Source organism: Homalodisca vitripennis, chromosome 2, assembly GCF_021130785.1.
Source record: "Homalodisca vitripennis isolate AUS2020 chromosome 2, UT_GWSS_2.1, whole genome shotgun sequence".
Taxonomy (NCBI): domain Eukaryota; kingdom Metazoa; phylum Arthropoda; class Insecta; order Hemiptera; family Cicadellidae; genus Homalodisca; species Homalodisca vitripennis.
Window position 1 is genome coordinate 226,847,016 of NC_060208.1, and position 24,277 is coordinate 226,871,292.

General features: G+C 30.7%; 2 protein-coding genes across 2 annotated transcripts; both read right to left on the reverse strand.

The window, feature by feature from the left end:
• Positions 1-2,063: 2,063 nt before the first annotated feature.
• On the reverse strand, positions 2,064-4,203 carry LOC124355457. The gene is made up of 3 exons (XM_046806602.1): positions 4,087-4,203; positions 3,342-3,422; positions 2,064-2,471 (listed from the first exon to the last, which is right to left on the reverse strand). Exons 2-3 carry the CDS (start codon positions 3,405-3,407, stop codon positions 2,205-2,207), a joined length of 333 nt encoding a protein of 110 aa, XP_046662558.1. The 5' UTR covers positions 3,408-3,422; positions 4,087-4,203; the 3' UTR covers positions 2,064-2,204.
• An 8,781-nt stretch (positions 4,204-12,984) lies between these two features.
• Positions 12,985-18,355, reverse strand: LOC124355459. The gene is made up of 3 exons (XM_046806606.1): positions 18,269-18,355; positions 14,323-14,403; positions 12,985-13,393 (listed from the first exon to the last, which is right to left on the reverse strand). The coding sequence occupies exons 2-3, from the start codon at positions 14,386-14,388 to the stop codon at positions 13,127-13,129; spliced, it is 333 nt and encodes a 110-aa protein (XP_046662562.1). The 5' UTR covers positions 14,389-14,403; positions 18,269-18,355; the 3' UTR covers positions 12,985-13,126.
• Between the last annotated feature and the right edge of the window lie 5,922 nt (positions 18,356-24,277).

Consider the following 24,277-nt stretch of genomic DNA (forward strand, 5'->3'; position numbering starts at 1 on the left):
TCAGACATCCGCCGGCATCTCTGTTTGCTTCACCACGGTATCTCGTGGCTAATTTTCACTCTCTTCCTCTCTCGTTTTCACGCAATGTTCTGTAAATTAATCCACTACTCACTCCCTTTATAATTTCTATATTAGTAGATTTTAAATATGTTATAACTGTAACAGTAAAATAAAGTTTTTGATAGTTTTTTGAAGATTTTAAGTGTAAATATTAAAAAAATGTACATAAATATTGCTTAAAATTTATATAGAATTTAAGAAATCCTTATGTAAACACGTAAAAGAAAAATAAAGGTTTTTAACAAGGTTAAAATTAGAAAAAAATATCATTGTATTATACAAAGTGTACATCCATTCTTTACGTCTGTAACAGGTTTTGCAAAATTAAAATATTTTGAGCCAAGTACTTACTTCCAAAAATTAGCGCAGTAATACCGTAATGTGGTAGCCAATAAAACGTAAAGCCCAGGAACGCCTGACCTACTATACATTTATCAGAATTTATGGCAAAATGAAAATATCACGAACATAATGAATGTAATTTGAGGGTTATTAATAATTAATATTGTTCAATCATAAACTTGCCGAGATGTTACCAGACGCCTGTTTACTTCTAACAGGAATACGTTTTTTGTTTAATAAAAGGGAGAAAGCACAAACCATTTTGATCAATTTTATTATCAGTCTGCATTTCTATATCCTCTACACAGTTTAAGAGTAATCCAGACTTATATTTCATGAGTTTCGCAACAAGAACTAATAATATCCATAGATCTATCTTTTAGAATGCGTTACATTGACATTATATAAAAACAACACATTTATTATTATAAATAAGATCCATATTTTAACCCTGATAAAATGTAACTGGATATTTTCAAAAGATAATTAAGATAGCTGCCATATTATCCTATTGTATAATTGTATTACAGTTCGCGGAAATCGGTTTATATACACGTACAACCAGATATTATAATTTACCATTGATGCTTTAATCTCTAACAAACACTTGAGTGAAATTGCATTTTGATTTCATGTTATTAAACGTGAAGTCTACACTACGCTTTATATTAATCCTGTATAAAACATTACTGCCAAATAAATGGAAAGGTTTTATCCAAATTCATGCAAACAAGAGGTTTAGCTATTTTATTTTTTGTGTAATATATCGAACTACTTAAATATTCCAATATTATTCTATTCCTGTATAGATATCTTCTTATATAAAAATCTTATTCCAGTCATTTTGCGTAGCTGGTCATTCTACGCCATACAAAGTATTAAGGTATCACCATTGAATAAATTAAAATTAAAAAAATTAGAGCTACCTCTTTAAAAACTTTCAAAAACATTATTTTCATTGCAGTACACATATACAGATATTTTATTGTCTTTTTTATTTAAAAACAAATATTGCATAATTAAGTATGATACATACAACTTTTACGATGTTTGTCTTATATTGTTATTTTTGACAAATGAATTACCTGTATGTTACTAGCTGGTAAATTGGGAACAAGAGCTGTCATTAAAAACAACACAACTCAGTATGGCGGTAAAATTGTGCAGTTATGAGATACATGTTTACAGAGACGAAAATGTATAATAATATTATTTAAAACACATATTTGCACGTTTACTATCTATTAATGATTTACAATATCATCTACATAGTAGAACATTGTATTTACAAAGCATGTACCAACGTAACATAGTTCCATATAGGAACATGACGGCATTATACAGTCTAGAATGGTATACTAATAGAAGCACCGTAAGTATTGCCTTGTCCTCTAGAGTGGGTCACACCCAGTCCTCTCACACCGCTGGGGTGTTGGTATTGCAGGCCTCCCCCAACTGTCTGTCTATCTTCTGTCCACAGAACAACGCGAGAATTGAATGTACTATTGATTTGAAATTTACAAGCAACCACAGTGAATCATGCTAGCGCAAAATGTGGTGTAGCCTTCCATTACCTGGTTTTAATAAATCAACTGTAGGAATTTAGGTAAATACTATAACTTAGCACTAAAATAATCCATTAGGAAATATATGGAACAATGTACAAATTCTCATAAACGACCAGGATTTATTACAAATTTAATATATTACAGATTACTTATTAATAATATGATCTACATAGTAGAACATTTATATTTACAAAAATAATGGTAACACTGTAGGACACGATAGCATTATACAATCTAGAATGGTATGCTGACAGAAGCACCGTAAGTATTGCCTTGTCCTCTAGAGTGGGTCACACCCAGTCCTCCTCTCACACCGCTGGGGTGTTGGTATTGCAGGCCTCCCCCTACTGTCTGCTGTCTGTTGTACGGTCCCCCGAACACTCGAGACCCGTGAACATTGGCGTCCACTTGACCATTGGAGCCTCTGTGTACCGGGATGTTGGCGTGGCCGTGCACTACTGTGCCACTCGGCCTCACTGAGTCTGCTCCTATGTGCCAGTCCTGTTAAATACCAGTATCTTATTACATTTTTTTACACAGTTATAATAGTTTTAAGTATTTTTTATAGTTATATTCAAATTACATAATTTATAAAACATTTTATTGATAGTTATTATTGCGCTTAATAGGACCAGTTTTTAAGAATATAAAACTAATAAGAAATGTGTGCTTTAATCAATAAAACAAAATAAATACATATAAATTAATGACTTTATATTTATATATTACAATACATATTTATTACCTAAGTCTAAGCCACTTGTAGCAAACTTATTGGATTCCATGGAATAATTTATTATTATGATGTTTTTATGTCGTTATAAGTATGAGCGCTTTTTCTCTTTTCTATCAAATTGACTTGAATAAATCTGAAACTGCTCTCTGTATCAGCAACAATTATCAATTACAGTTTAAAAAATGTATATTACACACTTAAGAGTGGTACCTTGTAAGGCTCATTAAGCATCGTTAAAAATGTAATAGTAGTGTAAAATATTATCTAATAAAACAATTATTTCGAGTAGGTAAGTAAAGATTTTGTTTCAAAAATATAATAAATTTAATAAATATCATTGTTCCTAATAAATGTGTCCATATCTGAATAATATGGAAAATACCATTACATATCTTGCACAATCAATTGCTTTGGAAAAAACCAAAATTATTTAGAATGAAGGAAACATCCATTGTTCTTCTAAACTGAATTTCCTTTGGATTTGAAATTTAGATACTAAAAATTAAAGTAACATTAATTACAAACGAATAAGGCTCACTGCATTGAAAAATAATTAATTAAAAGTATGAAATAAATGTATTTAACATAGACATATATCTTTTATGGTTTTGAAAAGCAAACATAATAATTCTTACCCTGTTATCCTGGCCAACGACAACGACCACCGCTACCACAGAGAACACGACTATTGACAGCTGCATGATGAATAGCTCAATCTGAAACATATTCGTATTGACAGAATAGCATCAAAATTTCCAGAGTAAATATTACATATTTATTAACTATTAGGTAAATAAAACATGAAGAATCACATTTACTGTCCTTCAAATATGTTGTTAATAATGCTTAATATATGTATATAATACATTTACGAATAATTTACCTACCATGGTTAAATTTTATTTGTTCTTAGGGACATAAGCTAGCTGTTGTTCGTATCGCTTGTAATACCTTACTTAACAGAATAAATGTCCGACAGGTACATTTAGTTTGATACCGCACTTTAGTAATTTAACCATATTGTATTGACAAATAAATATTTTAACTACCCATGATCAGTAGTTATGTCTGAAAACTTTCAAAAGTAACAGAGAAAACTTTTAACTTTTACTGCATTTAATTAAAATAGTAAAAACTTAAATATAATTTATATAAATACTGTTAAGTTGTTAAACTTGTGGAATGTATACGTGACTAAGCCTTTTATAAACAACTGTGGCCAATTTAGGATATTTATATTAAACCTTTATATTTCTTCATACTAATAAAGAAACCCAAATAATTACTCATCTCTTTCAATAGCACTGAACTATTTACAAAACACATTGATGTAAAATGTACTACAACAATATAAATAAATAACTAATAATAATAACATACCTGTTATAATATCGGTCAGTTATAAAAATTAAATTTAGATTACTTCAAATAGTGGTACAGGATACTTCCTTATGTATTACACAGGATCAGGGCTCTGAGTGTACTGACTACTAGCAGGCGCTCAGCTGTTTATATTGGTGGAGCGTGGCCCGCGGGTTGGGAAGCCCGTGTCATAATCGCAAGCTGTAGTTCACACTGACTAGTTCCATATTTGATCAGTAAATAACGGGCGGGTAATACAGTAATGGCGTTTTCCAGAATTCTTGTATAGTTTACTGTGAAATGGAAATATTAATTTTGTGCCCTTACGTTTTATTAAAGTTAATAACAATTCTAGTCAGAATGTTATGTAGTCTGAATTATTGTATACATCATTTATAAGGCAATATTTATTAAAAAAATATAAATGATCTACTTAAATAAATTTATCAGCAGGAATGTTCTATTATTAGAGGTAAAGTAGTTTAAACGTAATATATGTTTTAATTACAATCGTAGTCAGTTTAACAAGAATTATATTATATGTAAAGTATTTTTAACGCCGTATGCCACAACTTTAATGTTAAGGGTACTGTTAATTTGGAATTAATATATATATATATATATATATATATATATATAATTTTTATATATTACATGCAATTTAATTACTAGTGAAATGTGAACAAACCTATCGTCCATATTAATTGCACTGCACTATTCTTTACTGTACTTAATTTCGATTGTTCTCATAAGATGTTTATTTTGTTGTATCAAAAGGTTAATGTAGGAATACAAAATAATTGATGACGTTGTATCTGTATTATAAATATATATCTTAGATTTTAAGTTTCTAAAACTATCATTTTGTTATTATTAAAACTCCACACTGTCAATGTGCTTTCAAGGAGTCGAATACATCAGCATTTCAACATTTCATCACATTTAATAGCACTTCTATTCGGAATGTTTCGTGGACTTTAATTTTGGTTTAAATTATAGCGTAGCTAATACTATATAAAATATTTAATTCGAAAAATCGTTTCTAATGAATTTTGTTTTAATAGCAGCTTTTTTCTTGTTACATCTAGCTTTTTTTAGTGAAGAAAATTAAAATTATTTATATCATTCAGTTTTGAAAAATTACAGTATAACAAAATATTATGACAAGTATTTTAAACTGTGTAAATCATAATAAGAAAGTACTGAGTAATGCTAATTATTCTGAAACTCCAATTAAAAGTAACCTAGTTTTCCAGTTATACTGCGATCTTCTACTTTGAGGATTTGGATGAATCAGAACGTTTTCCTAAACGTTTATTATGCTTTACGGAGAACCTAATACGTAACAACTGATTAAACATATGTGCAAAACTAATACGTCTTTTACGGTTGTGCAGTGTTTTTACTACTGGCTTGCTCATCGAGTAAAAATAAAGTTTAAATTTACTATTTGATATTATATCTGACAGTCATATTTCCTTTAGGATTTTTTAAAAATCCGCTTTTGTTACGTTGATAATAATATTAAAATATTTTCCTTTTATCAAAAAAGAATCACACCTTTTTCATTTATCGCTTAATTAATTGGTCAGCGCTATCGAAACTTTTACTTAGCGAACTTAAGAGCCTAAACAGAATTTCATTTCTTGCCGTAGGGTTTTTGATATCTCTAGAATTAAGTGGTCAGCATCCATAAAATTTGAATGAAGCTTCATTTGCACCCAGGCAATATCACGTTTGATGATGGCACATGTCACTGCATGTGATTTATCTGTCCTAATACTTTATTGATTGTCTTGGAGTGGATTAAACACATTAACATTCCATCGTATGGTTGATTGCACAATAATGACAACTATAGTATATGTATATTTAATACTACTTTATATATTAATTTAACATCGCAAAATGAATTTGTACGGATCTTATTTGCCGATGTATATATTTTTAAGTTATGGTTAATTTTCTTTATTAAAAAAAATTAATTACATACTTTATCTTCCTATTACAATGTGATATACTCTATACAATGTTATAGGGCTTGCCCAACGTTAATGAACCTGTTTGGATTTCTGATACTTAATCAATCACACAAAACATAGTGAACGGATTTAAATGAAATTTTACATGAACATTATTTTATATTTGAGGACATACCTTTATTTTAAAATATCATCCTCAAATACTTTATAAATTAACCATAGAAAAGATGCTGTATGGATAGACATTATTTTTAACAGCTCAATTAACCATAGAAAAGTTGCTGTATGGATAGGCATTATTTTAACAGCTCAATTAACCATAGAAAAGTTGCTGTATGGATAGACATTATTTTTAACAGCTCAATTAACCATAGAAAAGATGCTGTATGGATAGGCATTATTAGTAACAGCTCAATTAACCATAGAAAAGTTGCTGTATGGATAGACATTATTTTTAACAGCTCAATTAACCATAGAAAAGATGCTGTATGGATAGACATTATTTTTAACAGCTCAATTAACCATAGAAAAGATGCTGTATGGATAGACATTATTTTTAACAGCTCAATTAATCATAGAAAAGTTGCTGTATGGATAGGCATTATTAGTAACAGCTCAATTAACCATAGAAAAGTTGCTGTATGGATAGACATTATTTTTAACAGCTCAATGACTTCACAGAACGCAACGTACCATACACTATACTAGTACTTCGTAAATATTCTTATGAACAAATACCTTATGTCGTTTCGTGTTGTATGTGATGAAGAATATTATGTCTATATTAAACTTTAGATGTTACGAGGACGAAATGAAAAGGATTTCTTTGTTTAGGATTTTAATTAATGAACAATGTTGAAAATGGAAGCTGAAGGAAAGTATTCGGAAGGACCGGGCACTAACATAATTCAAAGAACCATTCATTTCGCGAGAAGTTTCACTTCTGGCTGGTTTTTACCTTATATTTGAACCCACACTGGGTAGAGCAAAAAACGATGTGTCACTTAAATGGGCAACCTTATGGATGTCCAGGAGCGACAGATCATTAACTGCAAATGTCGAGATTCTGGAGCGCAAGGTTAATTCGATAGGTCTAGTTTACTGCGAGAAATGACTGTTTGAGTTGGTAGGGTTTCACCCCTAAGTGAAAGGTTCGTGCCAGCCTAGATATAAGGGTGTGCCACCTCCTGCCTGCTTTGACTGGAGAGGCTGGTTCAGAGCTGGCTTTCCTTTCTTCAGAGGGGACATGACTTGAAATTATTGGCCTAAATTTTTCTTTGTGAATCTAGACAGGAGGTGGCCTCTACCACCAACCTTGCCCATCTAGTACATCCTGTTTCTCCAGAAGCAGCGCTAAGATTCATATAGGATTAAGGGAAAATTTTCTAAGCTTCTTGTCATTAGAGATCAAAAATCCATTCATACCGCAACTACAATGGAAAGAAGCCAGGGTAGAAAAACCCATGACCATATAAAATAGAACAACAAATACTACACCAGTCATTATAAACAAATTTAGATGACATAAAATGATGACATAATAAATGATTTCTCATAGAAAGTTACTGACAGCCCTTAGGTTTATTATCATAGTTTAAAATAGTGTTACTGTAGTCGCTGGAGCCACTTAATTAAATACAAGTAATGCCAAGAAATTTGATTTAGCGCTTATTTATATTCCTAAATTATGTTTATAATATTTCATCATATTTGAAATATGGTCTTTCTAAAAAGAACACTCAAGTTTTATTTTAGGAAATATACATATCTTCATGGTTAATTAAATAATACTATCAAGTACATACTAATTAATAATCAGTATAAATGTTGTTTCATATACATTGTTGTTAAATTTTTGAACAACAGTTAGAACTAACGATAAAAATATTATTACAGTAAATGAAAAAGTATTTCTTATTCATTAACTGATTGTAAGGCATTTAAAACAAAACAACATACAAGCAAATTCCGCCAATTCTACTATTTCATTAAATAATGTCATAATCGTATTATCTAATCATATTATATAACATCCTTATCATGTTACAGGCAAGCAGCAACTACAAAGGAGCTTAGATAATTCTCTTAGTATATAATATCTTGGTTACCTGTTGAGAACTTTAAAGGATACAATATAACGGAATAGTGTGTGCTGGGTGTATTTATTATTCATATTATCCAAAACATTTAAGTTAATAATTACACGTTGAACACTTCTGAACTGACATTTATTATACCTGGTATATTTTTTACAAGAAAAAATCAAAGTTAACCTACTAAAACAGAATAGGCGTAGGTGGAAATTTGGCAATATATATTTCATTAGTTACCCGCTGCTTCATAAGAGAATTCTTATTAAATAACAAGTTCATTATAGCAAAGGCATTTTTAAGTGGCTTAATAAACACTCCTGAAATTAATAGATGAACGTTGGAAGATATTGCAGTCTGCTGATCTACTTCAGAATGTTTGTAGGCTAATTAGTTTGCAAGTTTTATCTTGACTAACAATTATAATTTTTTTATAAAATTGTGTATATGATGTAGTAACAATTAATCCGACATTAAGTTTTCATAGCATATACACTTACAAAGTTTAAGTTAGATATTACTTTATAGTTATCGTTAACTTAAAACGTAAAGAACTTTCATATTTAAATCTTTAGACTTATAAAAAATAAGTGAGAAAAAGTTTTACATGCGATTTCTTAAAGAATAAAAAAATTTAATAAAATTAATAAAACAATAACAACTGTTTATAATTACCTAATATAACAACTTATTGTTTTGATTTACATTGGGAATTGGTCGAGTTACTTTTGTGTTGTTTTTACTTGAAATGTTGTATTAGTAAAGACTCTATAATGAATGTGCAATTATTAAACATGTGCTAGGTATAGTCTGGATCTATTGAAGATTACAGCATGTATTATGTTCACAAGCTCACGTAATATAAGCTAACATAAACACACATATACACACACGCGCGCACGCGCGCACGCACATATGTAAATCAATCAACTAATGTTTTATTGCGTAAACATCGTATAGCACATGCTGAACATTCTTACAACATCAGGATCACACTCAATCGTACAATTCAACATTCATGCATCCTTCATCCATTTGCCAATTTTCCACCTATAGCGCCGAAGTCAATCTCCTGATTGCATGACCTCATAGTCAAATTCCCAAAACTCGGTAACATTATAAAATGCTTGTGACGCTAAAAAGTGCTTCCAAAGAAGTTATTAGCACATTGAGTGTATTATTTATAAACTTGGGCAGCTTTTTGATGAAATGAACACCTGACTGTGAGAGTGGACGTTCATAAATCACCGTTTTGTGTTTACCAATCCGGTAGTTTACTCTGCCTCTGGTCTCATACGAATGAATGTCTTGGCCAGTTGTCATGGCACATTTAGACATATAGAACAGCGTTGTTTCGAAAATGTAGAGTCTTGGCAGATTCAACAGCCGAAATGTGTTGAAGGCTATATGACTCTGTGAAATGCAATGATATATTATTCAAATCGCTTGCTTCTGCAAATTTGAACACTCTCGCCAACTGGTTGTTTGCACAGGGACCCCACAATACCACTCCGTTGGTAAGGTGGGGGTAAATCAATCCATAGTACGCTGTTATCAGAACCTGAGTTGGGTAATACTTATTTAAAGACCCCAACACATATATAGAAATATATATATATATATATATATATATATATATATATATATATATATATATATATATATATATATATAAATAATATATATTTCTGAATCAATCATTGAAAGTACATTAAAGTATGGTGCAGAAGTATGGACAATAACTCAAAAGTTGAAGAAAAGAATAGAGACAGTAGAAAATAGTTATTGGAGAAGGTGCTGTAGACTGACATTAGAAGATAGAGTTCCAAACGTGACAATAAGAGAGATAATGAATGTTCAATCATCAATTACGGACAATATAGGGAGAAAACAGTTACAATGGTATGAAGAATGAATGAAGATAGGATCCCTTGGAAAGTATGGAATTGGAGACCAACAAGGAATAGGACCTAGGTTAAGGTGGAAAGATGGAATAGAGAAAGCCATGCAAAGAAGAAACATTGAAGAGGATGCATGGCTATGCAAGAGACAATGGCGTATTGACTGCGACAAACGGCCAGAATAGCTGTAAAATTCGCCGTAAGTAAGTAAGTAAGTAATATATGTATATATATATATATATATAATACTAAAATATATATATATATATAATACTAAAATTATATATATATATATATAATACTAAAATAATACTAAAATACTTTTATATATATGCTTGAGGATAATTTGGCGGAAACATGGTCAATGTGGAAATTCCATGTCAACCCTCGATCTAGGTGTATTCCAAGGAATTTTGTGCTGGAAACTTCTTTCAGAAATGCATCTTCTAGCATGACAGCAGGGCCATATTCTGTGTCAGCCGTCCGCAGAGCAAAGTTCATTTCATTGGATTTGGTTGTGTTTTTTTTGAGATTGAGACTGTTAAAATGATTAACGCAATTGTTGATTTCAACAAAAATCTGTACTTCAAAAAGAGATTTTGATTTTCCGCTGAAAAAGGGAGTCTTATCGTCATCATACTGCATGATTTCTCCATGAAGTAGTGATGAAGCAATGTCATTGACATATATAAGAAACAGAATTGGACTGAGAATTGATCCCTGTGAAACCCAGTGGCTCAACTGGATTGGGTTTGAAAGTTGATTTGAGATTTGGACAACTTGGGTTCTTTCTCTTAGAAATTATCTAAGGCACTAAGTACGGCACGCCTCGAATGCCATATGATTCCAGTTTTTTTAAGCAGAGTGTTGTGTTAAATACAGTCAAATGCCTTTGATAAGTCGAGAAAAAAAACCTAGGGTGGTATTTCTATTTTGTAATCCCTCTACAACCAAGTCGACCAGACTCACAATAGGGTCTGTAGTCGATTTACATTTCCTGAACTTAAACTTTTCAATTGAAAGTTTGTTGTGTTTATTCAAATACTGCAGCATTCTTGTCAAAAATAATGTTTCGAAGAATTGGCTCAAAACTGGCAATACTAAATAAATAAATTTGCTGAATACTAAATAAAAATTTTCTATTTTGGGGGATTTTGGATTCTCGGGTTAATTTTCGGAGCAAATGCCAGATTTATTCCAAAAATTAAAAGTCTGTCATGAGAGTTATTGGAATATGCCGTTTTATATGCAACCTACCAGTTCTCATTTTATGTAACCAAATTTTAACTGAGTAAATAAACTGCACTAATGAATAACTGAAATAACAAAGTTCAATGTATTTAATATTTTACGTGATCGACGTTCTTAAGATTTCTATCTGTAATATTTGGTTTTTAAATTTAAATTTTTACAAACGTGTTTCAGTTTTTAAACTGTTTAATATTAACACAAAAGAGACATGTTTTTAAGAGATGCCATGTCTATATATGATAAACCGTTAGTCAAGAGAAAAGATTTGTATACAAGGAAAGAAGGAAATCCCGTTTGTAAATTTGTCGAGAAAGTCCACATCACGTTTTGTGGGCTTTCTTGTGCTCGAACCTTCCTTAAAGGTATTTATAGATGAAAAGCGAAACCAAACACTGAACTCAGAATTACAAAGATTCTTTTTACATATGTTATCCAAAAATAAATGTATAGAGCTGGTTCTAACTTTACCTTTATTATAAGTAATGTATTAAATATAATAACAAGTCAGATATGACAAACATTCACTTAATGGTGTTACAAAAACGAACATAAACAAATATTCAAAATTATTCTATATTTTATGTGGCAAAAATTAAACAAGCAGGACAGTTGTATAGAATAATCACAGATTTTGCTAAAACATTTTACCACTATCAACTCTATAAATACTTTTAAACAAAGTAGTTTATGTAGTAAGTTTTATTGTATCTAATACGTTATGTATATTTAAATTACACAATTGTATAAAACATATTTGTTATTACATTACTCTAGAGTATCGCCATTCTTTAACAGGCTTTGCCAAATAAAGCAATCCGCGCTTCTACCTAGGACTAGGTCTCTATCCTAGTAACTTCATAGCCAGAAAACATGGTGCCGTAGGGTGTCTGATCCATTGTTGGCAGACAAATTACTGCACGCATGTTCACTCCTGGCAGCCCCATGTGGGTGGTTGGTGAAAGGTGACGGCCTTAAAATATGGTGATCAATCTACCCAGTCTCTAGACAGTGTACGATCAATCCACACTTACATCTCAAGTATCGTGCAAAAGGCTTTGAAAAAGTTTCTGCTAGACTTCTTAAAGGATACAACAAATTACAAACAAGAACAAATTCTAGTAACGTTGCGCACCTGTACAATTCAGCTACTTCACTACAAATATTGAGGTCTGACTGTTTAATACTTTGAAAGATGTTATAATTAGGATTTGTTTATAAATATGAAATATATATATGAGGTATATGCATTTTACTATAGGTACTTAGATATGTAGCAAACTTTTTTAATTCGGAATTGCAATAAATTATTTCTTACAGTTTTTTTTTTGCTGAATTGTTATAGTCTAGTATTAGTAATTTTTGCATTATACTAAAATTTTTTCCTTCTACGGAAAGGTTTTAAAAACTTGTAGAGTATGCGATTAAAAAACTTACAAGTTATTTCAATTTCAATTTTAACGCAGTATACTGAGATGATCGCAATACACATTTCACGATTTGGATATTTGAGTGTGTATGTTTATAAAAGCATACACGATGCCAAATACTAGCAAATTTTTAACACCATATAAATTGTATTTATTCCTAAATTAAAGCAGCGAAGTAGTAAATTATAAAGTTGTTACCAAGCACTAGAATTAAATATCTCATGAAAGGATAAGGGGAAAACGTACAAATACGCTAACACGAAAGAAGATTATTAATATTTATTTGTAATTAATTAATTACAGATTTACTATTTTCTAATAATGATTATAGTCTACATTGTAGAAAAATTATATTTACAAATTATGTAACAATGGTTACATTAAGGAACATAATAGCACTATGCAGTCTAGAATGGTATGCTGACAGAAGCACCGTAAGTATTGCCTTGTCCTCTAGAGTGGGTCACATCCAGTCCTCCTCTCACACCGCTGGGGTGTTGGTATTGCAGGCCTCCCCCTACCGTCTGCTGTCTGTTGTACGGTCCCCCGAACACTCGAGACCCGTGAACATTGGCGTCCACTTGACCATTGGAGCCTCTGTGTACCGGGATGTTGGCGTGGCCGTGCACTACTGTGCCACTCGGCCTCACTGAGTCTGCTCCTATGTGCCAGTCCTGTTCAATACCAATAAGGTTCATTCAAACTATGTGACAAACTGATAAATAAAACAGGTATTCTCATACAAGATTATAAAATAACAGTTACAGTATATATTTATAAATAAAAAAAAATTATATTATTTATAAACGATGTTTACAACGCTTACATTAACCTTTAAATGGCTGAGTCGATAACAATAAAAAAACTATTAATAAAGACATGGTTTTTCGTAAAAAGTGTGTATATATATATAAACAATAAAAGAAAAAGCCTTCACAAAATCCTTTAATATTTCGAGTAATATTGTCGTTTTCAAAAAAGATACAACAAGTGTTATAAGGTAAGAATTAAAAGTCATATATATATATATATATATATATATATATATATATATATATATATATATATATATATATATATATTTATTTATTAAAAAAATATTACATATCTATATTAGATAGTACATCTTTGTAATTTTGTATCGTAATTAGCATGAATACTTATACTTCTGACTATTATAATCTTTTCATTAAATTAACACTTATATTAGTTTTAATCTGAAAAAGACAATTGATCTCAGTATTGAAAAATGTATATAATTGAGGTAACACTGCGTTATTTATGTTGAATAATTAAAATTTATATTAAACAAATGCGTATTTCGTTTACAACCTTAATTTTTAGATTATATTTTAAAATATGGTTTATATAATATGAAGAGCCTCATTCCTGTTTTGGGAAACACCATCCTCATTTAAATTGATGGCAAGTTACATTGACCATTGTACCGAAAACTGATACCTGCTCATGTAAAATTTTTAGGCCGTAGGTTTCCAAAATTAATGTAAATTGTAAACATTAGTCTAACTATATATAAAACTAGTATAGTAAACACGGAGATAGTTGTCTTATGTTTGTGAAAAGCAAACATAATAATTCTTACTCTGTTATCCTGGCCAACGACAACGACCACCGCTACCACAGAGAACACGACTATTGACAGCTGCATGATGAATAGCTCAATCTGAAACATATTCGTATTGACACAATAGCATTAACATTTCCAGAGTAAATGTTCAATATTTATCAACCTTATCGTAAGCAAAATAATAACTTATGCATATGCGCATTTTCTAGATTATGGTTTTTAAATTTGTTAATAGTCTTTAAGATAAGCATTCGTTACATTAATAGGTAGAATTTATATAAAAGGGGTAATTTTTTCATCAAGTTGGACACAATATAGCCGTTACTTATAGTGTTTATAATTATTATTTAACTTGACAAGAATTGTAACAATATCCAATGGATCAAAATTATTTGGGATTGCACTTTTGTAAGTTAAACATATTCTATTGATACATAGCAATTGTATTTATACTAATTAATTTCAGTAACAATGCTTCAAAAAATTTCAAAATGTAAAAGAGCAAAATTACACTATTTAATCGATATAATTAAAATACGTTCGGACCAAAAAAGTATTGTTATAGTCATTTATGTGAATATTTTTACATATCGAGACGTCAGAACCAGAGGGTTCCATCTGCAATTTTTTGATTTTTTTCATTTTATTGTATTAATGTGTACATTAAGCCTTTTTGTACTAATATATAACACAATCTTTGTGTAATTATGAACAGTTAATATTTTACAAGCAGGGAAATTTAGTTCCATCTGCATAAGTTGGCAAACTTGAGAACCAGACAGTTCCTATCTGCATCAGCTGGGAATAGTATTGTTTCACTGCTGGTAAGGTTATGTTGTCGTGTTAATGTGTTAAAAGTAATTTCATTGTGATGTTTGTAAACATATTAAAATGGATGGTGATATCATAAATAAAATGGATTGATGACAGTTTAAATGATAGTTTGTCAATAGAAAACATCAATAGTGATGATGAATATATACCTTCACCTGACGACAGTAACAGCGAAGAGGATTGTATTCTTTCACCAAAACCCAAACGACGAAGACTTTGTAAAAGGTATGAATATATATATTTGTTTATTTTAGATTTGTTTAGATTATATCTGTGGTCATTTTAATATCAAATATAGGTAGCTTTGCAGTAATTGACTATTTTTTGACGGATTTTATAGTCAACCCTTGCAAAATCGCTTTAAAAATCTATGACATTCGGGCGCATTTTCAACTGCCAGTTAGTGGGTTAACTGTTATATTTTAACAATGATTTGACGGTTATAAACAAAAGTTAGTCATCATAAAAATATTCATGTTACTTAACTTGAAGTTTTAACCATGGCGTAGGCCTAGTATGTCTCCATCTTGCAGAGAATAACTAAAAAACTACTGTAAACTTATTATGTAAACATGATGTTTTTATGCTTTGGCCTTTTAAAAAAGCTTTAATCGTTGACTTTTGGCTTTATGTTCTAACATCGTTTGTTTTATTTTCAGGTTGTTTGATGCAGACGACACGGATAAAACTTCCAGTGAAGCCCAAACGAACAATACCGATTCCAGCTCTGGAAAATGAAGGAAGCTAATAGTTTTCTGTTTGTGATGTTAGCCCAACAGTGAACCAAAGTGGAAAAATTAAATCGATCTCTAGTTCCTTACAGTGAAACAGAATCAGAAAAAGACTCCACTTCTGATGAACTAACGCCGATGAAGGAAAAGAAAAAAACTAGAAAAAGACAGCGGAATCCGAAGAATTGGAAAGAAAAATGTTAGGAAGGAGAGGCGAACAAACGGGTAGATCAATACACCAGCTCATGTGGTAAAGATTGTTCCTCAAAAAGAACCTTCAACACTTAGACTGCAAATGTAAATTTAAATGTAGTAATAAAGTAAGCAAAGATGAGCGTGAAGCTGTTATGCTGAGCTATTATAAAATAGACCAAAATGAAAAAATATCATTTCATACTAAGAAATACAGAGTGCAAAATGTCAGTAAGAACAAAGGTGAAAAATAATCCCCAGAAAAAGAATTCCTTTTCATATTTTTTTACATATAAACAACGAAAAAGATTAGAGTTTGTAAACAGTTTTTTTCTCCAAACTATTTTAGTGAGTCAGAAGACCATTTTACAATGTTCACAATAATAAGGACAAATCAAGTGAAGTACCGAAATCGGACGAAAGAGGAAAAAAAAAACTAAAGACAGGACGCAAAAAGCTGATAAAGATATTCTTAGGAAACATATTGAATCTTTTGCAAAAGTCGAGTCCCATTACTGCAGGGCAAAAACAGCAAAAGAATATCTTAGCCCTGACTTAAATATCAGTAGAATGTTTGACATGTACCTTGAACATTGCAAGGAACTTAAGGTGAAACCTCTATCCATATCAATGTATAGATCTATTTTCAATAATTGAATATAATTTGGATTTTTTGCTACCCAAAGTCCGACAGATGTGACTTGTGCGAAGAATACTCTATGTCCCTAAAAGAAAATCGAATGACAGAAGAGCTTGCTGCCAAATATGATGATCATATGTTCAATAAAACATTTATGAGAAATGAAAGAAAAAAAGACCGAGAGAGTAATGAAGTCGTTGTATGTTTTTGACTTACAAAATGTTTATAGCGCTACCTAGGGCTAACGTAAGCTGTTTTTTTTACAAAAGAAAGTTGTACGTATACAACTTAACTGCACAATTGCTGAAAAGACAAAAAAGGCTATTGCGCATTTTGGCATGAAGCGCTTTGTGGTCGTTCTGGGAATGATATTGCCAGTGCAGTGGTAAAAATAATGGAAAAAATAAGTTCAGCGTTTCCAGATGTTAAAGATTATATTTTGGTGGAGTGACAGTTGTGTTCCCCAAAACAGAAACTCTGTCATTTCATATGCCATTTCTTTATTTATGGCAAAAAATAAACACATTGAACGAGTAACAATGAAATATTCTACTCCAGGCCATTCATGCATACCAGGAAGTAGATAATGTGCATTCCAACATTGAAAAGGCACTCAAAGTAACTGAGGTTTGGTCCCCTGTTTCTCTTTTAAGAGTAATCATCGCATCTAATAAAAAGTCACCTTATTCAGTAATCCAAATGTTGACAAATGACTTCTTCGACTTCCAAGCACAAAGCAAGAACCTTGCGTATCAAGATTGCCCTTATACTAAAGTGTGCCAACTTCAATTTTGCCAATCTAATTTACTATCAGTAAAGTTTAAAACCAGCCAATGATCCTTTGGAACCTTGGAACTGCATTAACTTGGTGAAAAAAAATAAGTCGAACAGATCTACAGGACGAGCAACAACTACTCTGCCGAGAATTCCTCTGGGGAGCAAACGTAGTGCGAGACAGGAAGAAATTACCTTCAGACAAGATTAAAGACATAAAATCTATGATGAAATGGATGCCTACAGTTGATGTAGACTATTTAAATACAGTTTTGAATTAAGGACCTTTTGGACTTTAAATATTGATTTGTACTCAGGGACAAAAGGTTTCCCATCTGCACGTTTTGTTTTGTTTACAAATGCCTAAAAAATTGTATTTTACTAATATTTCAATAAACTGGGGTTTTTTGTAAACACTAACAAACTGTTGATTATTTATAACCTAGAATTTCTTTCAGTACAATATAAAGTTTTGCCCTGCAGAAGGTCTTAAACTTTAAAAACGCTCTACTGTAAAATTTGTTAAAATGCAGATAGAAACCCTCTGGTTCTGACGTCTCGATATTCTAGTCCATTTTGTACAATGTAAAGATAAAGTGTACTTTGTACTAATAACACTAACCAAAATATAATACTACAACTTTATATTTCTTCATATTGATAGGAAAACCACAATAATTACTTACGTAATTACTCATCTCATTTCAGTACCACTAAAATTTCTACAAAAGACAATAGTGTACAAATTTACTACAACAATATGAACAAGGAACTAAAAACCGTAATATACCTGCTATAATGTTGGATAGTTACGAAATTCAATTTGATATATTTCCAACACTGGCGCTGTACACAAGATCAGGACTCGGAGTGTACTGACTAGTCGCAGGCGCTCAGCTGTTTATATTGGTGGAGGTCGGAGCGCCGGTTGGGAAGTCCGCGTCTTAGTCGCAAGCTGTAATTCACACTGGGCAGTTCCATGTTAGATCAGTAAATAACGGGCGAGTAATACAGTAATGGCGTTTGTAGAATTCTTGTATAGTTTAGTGTGAAATGGAAATATTAATTTTGTGCCTTTACGTTTTTTTAAAGTTAATAACAATTCTAGTCAGAATGTTATGTAGTCTAAATTATTATATATATAATAAATTATTAAAAAATATAAATGATCTTCCTAATTTATTTATTTTGAGAGGAAAAATTATTTTGCTCTCTTTCGGTTTATTAATTTTAATAACAGTTGTAGTTATAAAGTTATGTAACGTTGAAATTTTGTTTAGATTATTGTATAAATAATATTATAAGGCGCTAATATACTCGTACTATTAATTATCAGTGAAATGTGAGCAATCCTATCGGCAATATTAACCGTACTGCACGAGTCTTTTATTGTATTTTTTATCGTCCTTATGACATTTATAACATGTTTATTTTATTATATGAAAAGATTATTGAAGCACAAAAAAATTTATAAATTATAATAACGTTCTATCTATATTATTTAAAAATATCTTGCATTTTAAGTATAATAAACTATTATGTACATACATATCTGATACTAATCAACTTATAAATAATAAGGTAAGCTATTATAGTAAATTATAAAATGATTCTATTTTTTTATGATTAAAGCCTGTAGGAAACTTGGTCTTGCTTACCCGTTCTGGTAAAGCAGTTTAGTCTACATAGTATAATTAGTGTCTCATATTAAAGGTATTTTATTTCTTTAGCATTTTAGGCGAGTTAGTAGTAGTAATATTCCGTAGTCAAGAATTTTGTGGAAGCATCTCTTGGGCAACATTAATGACAATTATTCTTCCTTCGTGGACCCATATTATATGGTCTTCCAGTCATTGGGAATTATTTTTCTATAGGAAATAATGTTTGTAATTCTTTTATGTCAGAAAATAAATAGTATTCAGAGATATCAGACTTATACAGTGGTTATAACATAGATTTGACAGATCATCAGTGCGTTATAATAAATTAATATCGTTAGCCCTGAAGACTGATGTTATTTATTATGATACACCTTATAATTACAGAATAAAAATTATTATTTTCAATGTATATAAGATACTAAAAATTTTGTTGTACTTTGCTACTGTTGTACGAAGATTTACAGTAATTTACAGAATACAAAGACATGGACTATTTACTCTCTGACTATAATATGAGGAAACGAGCGAGCCCAAAGTTACTGGAAACGGAACCTTAAGGCAATGCACAAGACACAAGTTTTGTTATACAAAAAACACTATCAAGAGGACAGAGTATCGGTTTTGCACTGATGAGTGATACTATACTAATTAGTTATTAAATGTATTAAATTGCTCAACTGAAGCAAAGAAATGCTATATTATTACGGACATAGAATTTATATGTCCAATAACTACTTAGGCTGACCAATAACTAAGAATACTACTCCATGAAACTTGTGAATTAAAGAAAATCTCAGTTCATTAATTGAGATAGGCTATATTGTTTGTTTAAAGCTTCTTATTGACGATGGAAGGTTTGGATGAATAACAGGATTTCGGACACTTGCCATCGTTATAGGTTATAAAAGGTGTAACACAACGTTTCGAGGATTGGAATCTATCCTCTTCGTCAGTTGGGGGAGGTATTAATACGCACCAAAATAAAGAACAGAAAGGAGTAAGGAGGGAAATAAAAGGGTTCAAACATACCCAAAAGCTGCTTGAGGTCCAGTCCGACCGTTGCCACTGCACAGGATGCAAGTCCCGAGCACAAATAACAAGTTACAGGATAACAATCACACATCACACTAGGGAAGGCTACAGTGGGATACTAACAAAGAATAATATGCCTAATGCTCGAAACGTTGAGATACATTGGATCCTACTAATGAATCTTTTACTGGCAGACCATTCCCTTAAGGGGTAATTTTGTTAAATTTTGAGCCACATCCTACATAGTGTGATTCTATTAGAATAACCTAAAATTTCAATAGGGTAACTGAAACATCTCAGCGACAGTTACATACAATGTGCCAAAGTTGATACTTGAGTGAGTCCAAAACAAAATCACTAGTTGAACATTTGATAATGACTTGTTCGCATTGCACACCTAATAGTGCCTATTTCAATTTTACTATGCACATAAAAAACCTTTGATCTAATATCTTTTTAAAATTTTAATCGTACCAATTTACAAATTACAAAAGTATAACAAGCGCTGAGGCAAGAAACAAGGATTCCCAAAGTGTCTAGTTAGTTGTAATGTCGCTAGAGGTGCTATCGTAGCCTTGAATTTTAAGTTCTGCGAAGGGAGAATGGAGTTGACTCCAGTTTCCATAGAAATTACACTCCGCTGTGTTTTTGGAGCTGGAAATGGTGCTAGCGTTTTTATGATATTTTTATTCTTATGAGTAGTATTTATTAAAATTTGCATCTATCTGTAATAAATAGGGCTAATACGAATAATGCAAAGTTATTTTACAGTCATTATTTAATTCTTAACTGGATATACCTCCCGATTTATGACCATTATGTGGTATTGTGAAATATGTATGTATTCAACACTAATGTAATTATCGATCAATCGTGTTAATTGGCTGGCACTGTTTTCGTTCTCGAGTTCTAACAAACCGAAGAAATAGAGTATACTTTATATGGTAACTCTTCTGCAGTGCAATGCAATGTGCTATCAAAACATTTTAGGCAGTTTAATTTTTTTTAATTGAAAATCTAGATAAGTTTTGAAATTATTAATTACCAATTTCATAGCTAGTTAAAAGGCAAAGGAAAAAAAAAAACATTCAAATTGGAGATTTTAGACTGGGTTGGATTTGAAATTTTTCACTCAGAGTAAATACATCAATTGGGGTTTCCGGTGAATAAACTAGAACGCGTTACTGTACATTGAAACTAACTCGTTGGTCTGACATTGCGTACGATGTAATGGTTATTGAATCAACGTATCGTCGGTAACTGATAGACGTCATGCATGTGGCCACAGAGTATTTTTTCAGCATTCCAGTAAAACTTTCTCTCATTTCATAACGGATATTGGCAAATATGATGGCTGCAACTAAAAAATCTTATGACAACGTCAGTTCTTTACATTAGAGGCACATGCGCTCCTAAAAGGTATTCCCAGAAACTGAGCTATTTCACAATCAAACTTTACTTTTACACTGAACAATTTTATAAACCATTTTTAATTTTAAGAATCATACTAGATTATAGGACAGTTATACTTAATGTCTAACAGAATGACCACTAAATTCAACTATGTAGCTATTTTTATAGTCAGTATTAAGCCTTGCGCTATCAGGAGTAGTTGTACAAGCATTCCCTTAGCGATATGATACTTATTGTTGCTGTCAAAGTCGAATTTAACCATTAGATTTTATAAAAACATTTTAATTTAAACTTTTTATAGTTTCAGGTTTTATATAGACCGATCAGCGAGTTGTAATCTTGCCACGGAAGTTTTCAATATACACGCATATTAATCATGTGTTTTAAACCCTTCACAATAAACTGCTATTTGTTTTTTTTTATATTTAAAAGTAAGGCTTTTGTTTGGAACATGATAATAAGTTTAGTAAACAAACCTTGAACTCTGCAACAGCTGAATTTTAAAAAGGATGTTACTTACAATACACATTTTTGGCAATCGTGCTTATACACAGTAATGAAACAGCATTGCTTCTTTAAAATCTGCCCTTATTTATTTTTATAATGCAGGTATTGCCTAATACAATGAAGCTGCAAATTGGTTTTGTAAATATATAACACAAACAAATTCCGTTGAATATTCAGTCCCTTGAAGAGAAAGAAAGGGCACCTCTTTAAGTTGTATAATTACATCTAGAAAAATTAATTATTATTTAATCTCTTGCTTTAAACGTAACTCACTTTGCACATTCATCGTTGTATAAAACAAAAGCTTTAGTCTCGAACAGCTTTAGTCTGTCTGTGCAATTGGATCAAACAATACGTTTCACTGACGCAGAAGATAAATCTTTGGTCGCATTAAACAAACCAATTGCGTAAACTCACATTTGAATACGAATAACCAATTCTATATTGCTCTCAAACATATGGTGTATAGTATTCATTTCAACCGTGAGGTTTGCTATCAGTTAAATTAACCTTAATTATAATTAATGCGTTATTTAATTGGTAAATATTATGGCAATTCCAAAATAAAACCTCTTAATATTATTGGCTGAACTGTAGTGAAGCATACAAGTAAGGGGTGTAGAAAATCTCATTTATGTACGTCTGTCTAACAATATCTCAGAAATAATTTATCCTATAAACAAGCTATTTTTATAAATTTTAATTTCTATACATTTATAAGCAATACATATAGTTTATATAATATATATATAATAAACTAATTGTCGCTTTAGAGCATTAAAGTAAATATTCACGATATTTTTACATTGGCCTTATTCCTAATCATAATGCCAAAAAAATTGCAGAATAAATAAATAAATAAATATATATATATATACTTGTGTATATATATACATATACATATTGTATATATATATATATACATGTATATATTATATAACATATACATACATATATATTCACAGAATATAATCATGTGACATTTGTAATAGCCTATTCACTAATAGGGTAAAAGCAAAATTTAAAGAGTAGAAAGTGTATGATAAAAGTTAGTGACCAGATTTTGTGAATGGGCTTCTAGTGGTGATCTAGTGAACACAATAACTGCCGTTATATTTTAAATATCCGAGCTAAATGCAATCGTAAAACTTTCAAACATTTAGAAATTATAACCTTAAAACCTTACAAGACAAAAACTGTTATAACTTATTTCGTACAAGTCTTCTAAAACTTATTGAGTCGTAACGGTTCAATTGTTTAGTTCCATAACTATAAGAGACCTCCAATGCAACCTTACTAGTAATAAGTTAATGCGAAGCCTATTAAGAACTACTGTTTGCAGGTATATCAACATAGTTATTATCGATAATTATAATGTTAACAGAACAATTTTTAGAATAATCCATTATATAAGGAAACTGAGTACATTCATATGCATTGATTGTAAAATAAAATATAATAAAATTAGAATTAAATGGTTTATACATTTTAAGTTGTGTATAATACGTCAGCAAAGACTGTTACATGTTACATAGTGCTGCTTACATTTTATCCAACCTATGATAAAATATAACACAACATAAATAGTGTAAAACATTGTAGGTAAAACGAGAAAATAAGGATTAAAACTTTAAAACATGCTACTTAGGTTAAGCTTTGCAACATAACGCACAGTTGGTAAACTCTCTCAGCCTTAAAGTTATTATTTATCCTTTAAAGCAAGCATTATTTGAGCTTTATAATGCGCAGAAAAGTATTAACGTCCAGAGAGTTGTATTTGTATATGAATATAAGCACCCACAGAGAAAGACTGGATGGTTTTATTGGTAAAGGCGTCAGTAGAGGTTAAAAAAATTGCTCTTATCATATAAGGAAAACCTTATAAGTACACTAAGATATTGTAAAATATATAAGTTTATATGAATATTTTAAATAGTTTTAAAATACAACAGAGAAAAAATATCATCAGAATATTACTTAAATGTGGGGGAACAAATAAAATTTTCGTTAATTTTAATCCAGCAGACAGTGTATGATTAAGAAAGGCTAGCAATTGACAAATGTTTTATTCTCTCGCTTCAATACAAGCTTCGAACTCTAATTGGATTTTGGTTTCCTTAGAAACACGTGTGCATTTAATCTAATGTCTGTAAAATTATAAGAGTATTTTTGAGGTATTAAGGTTA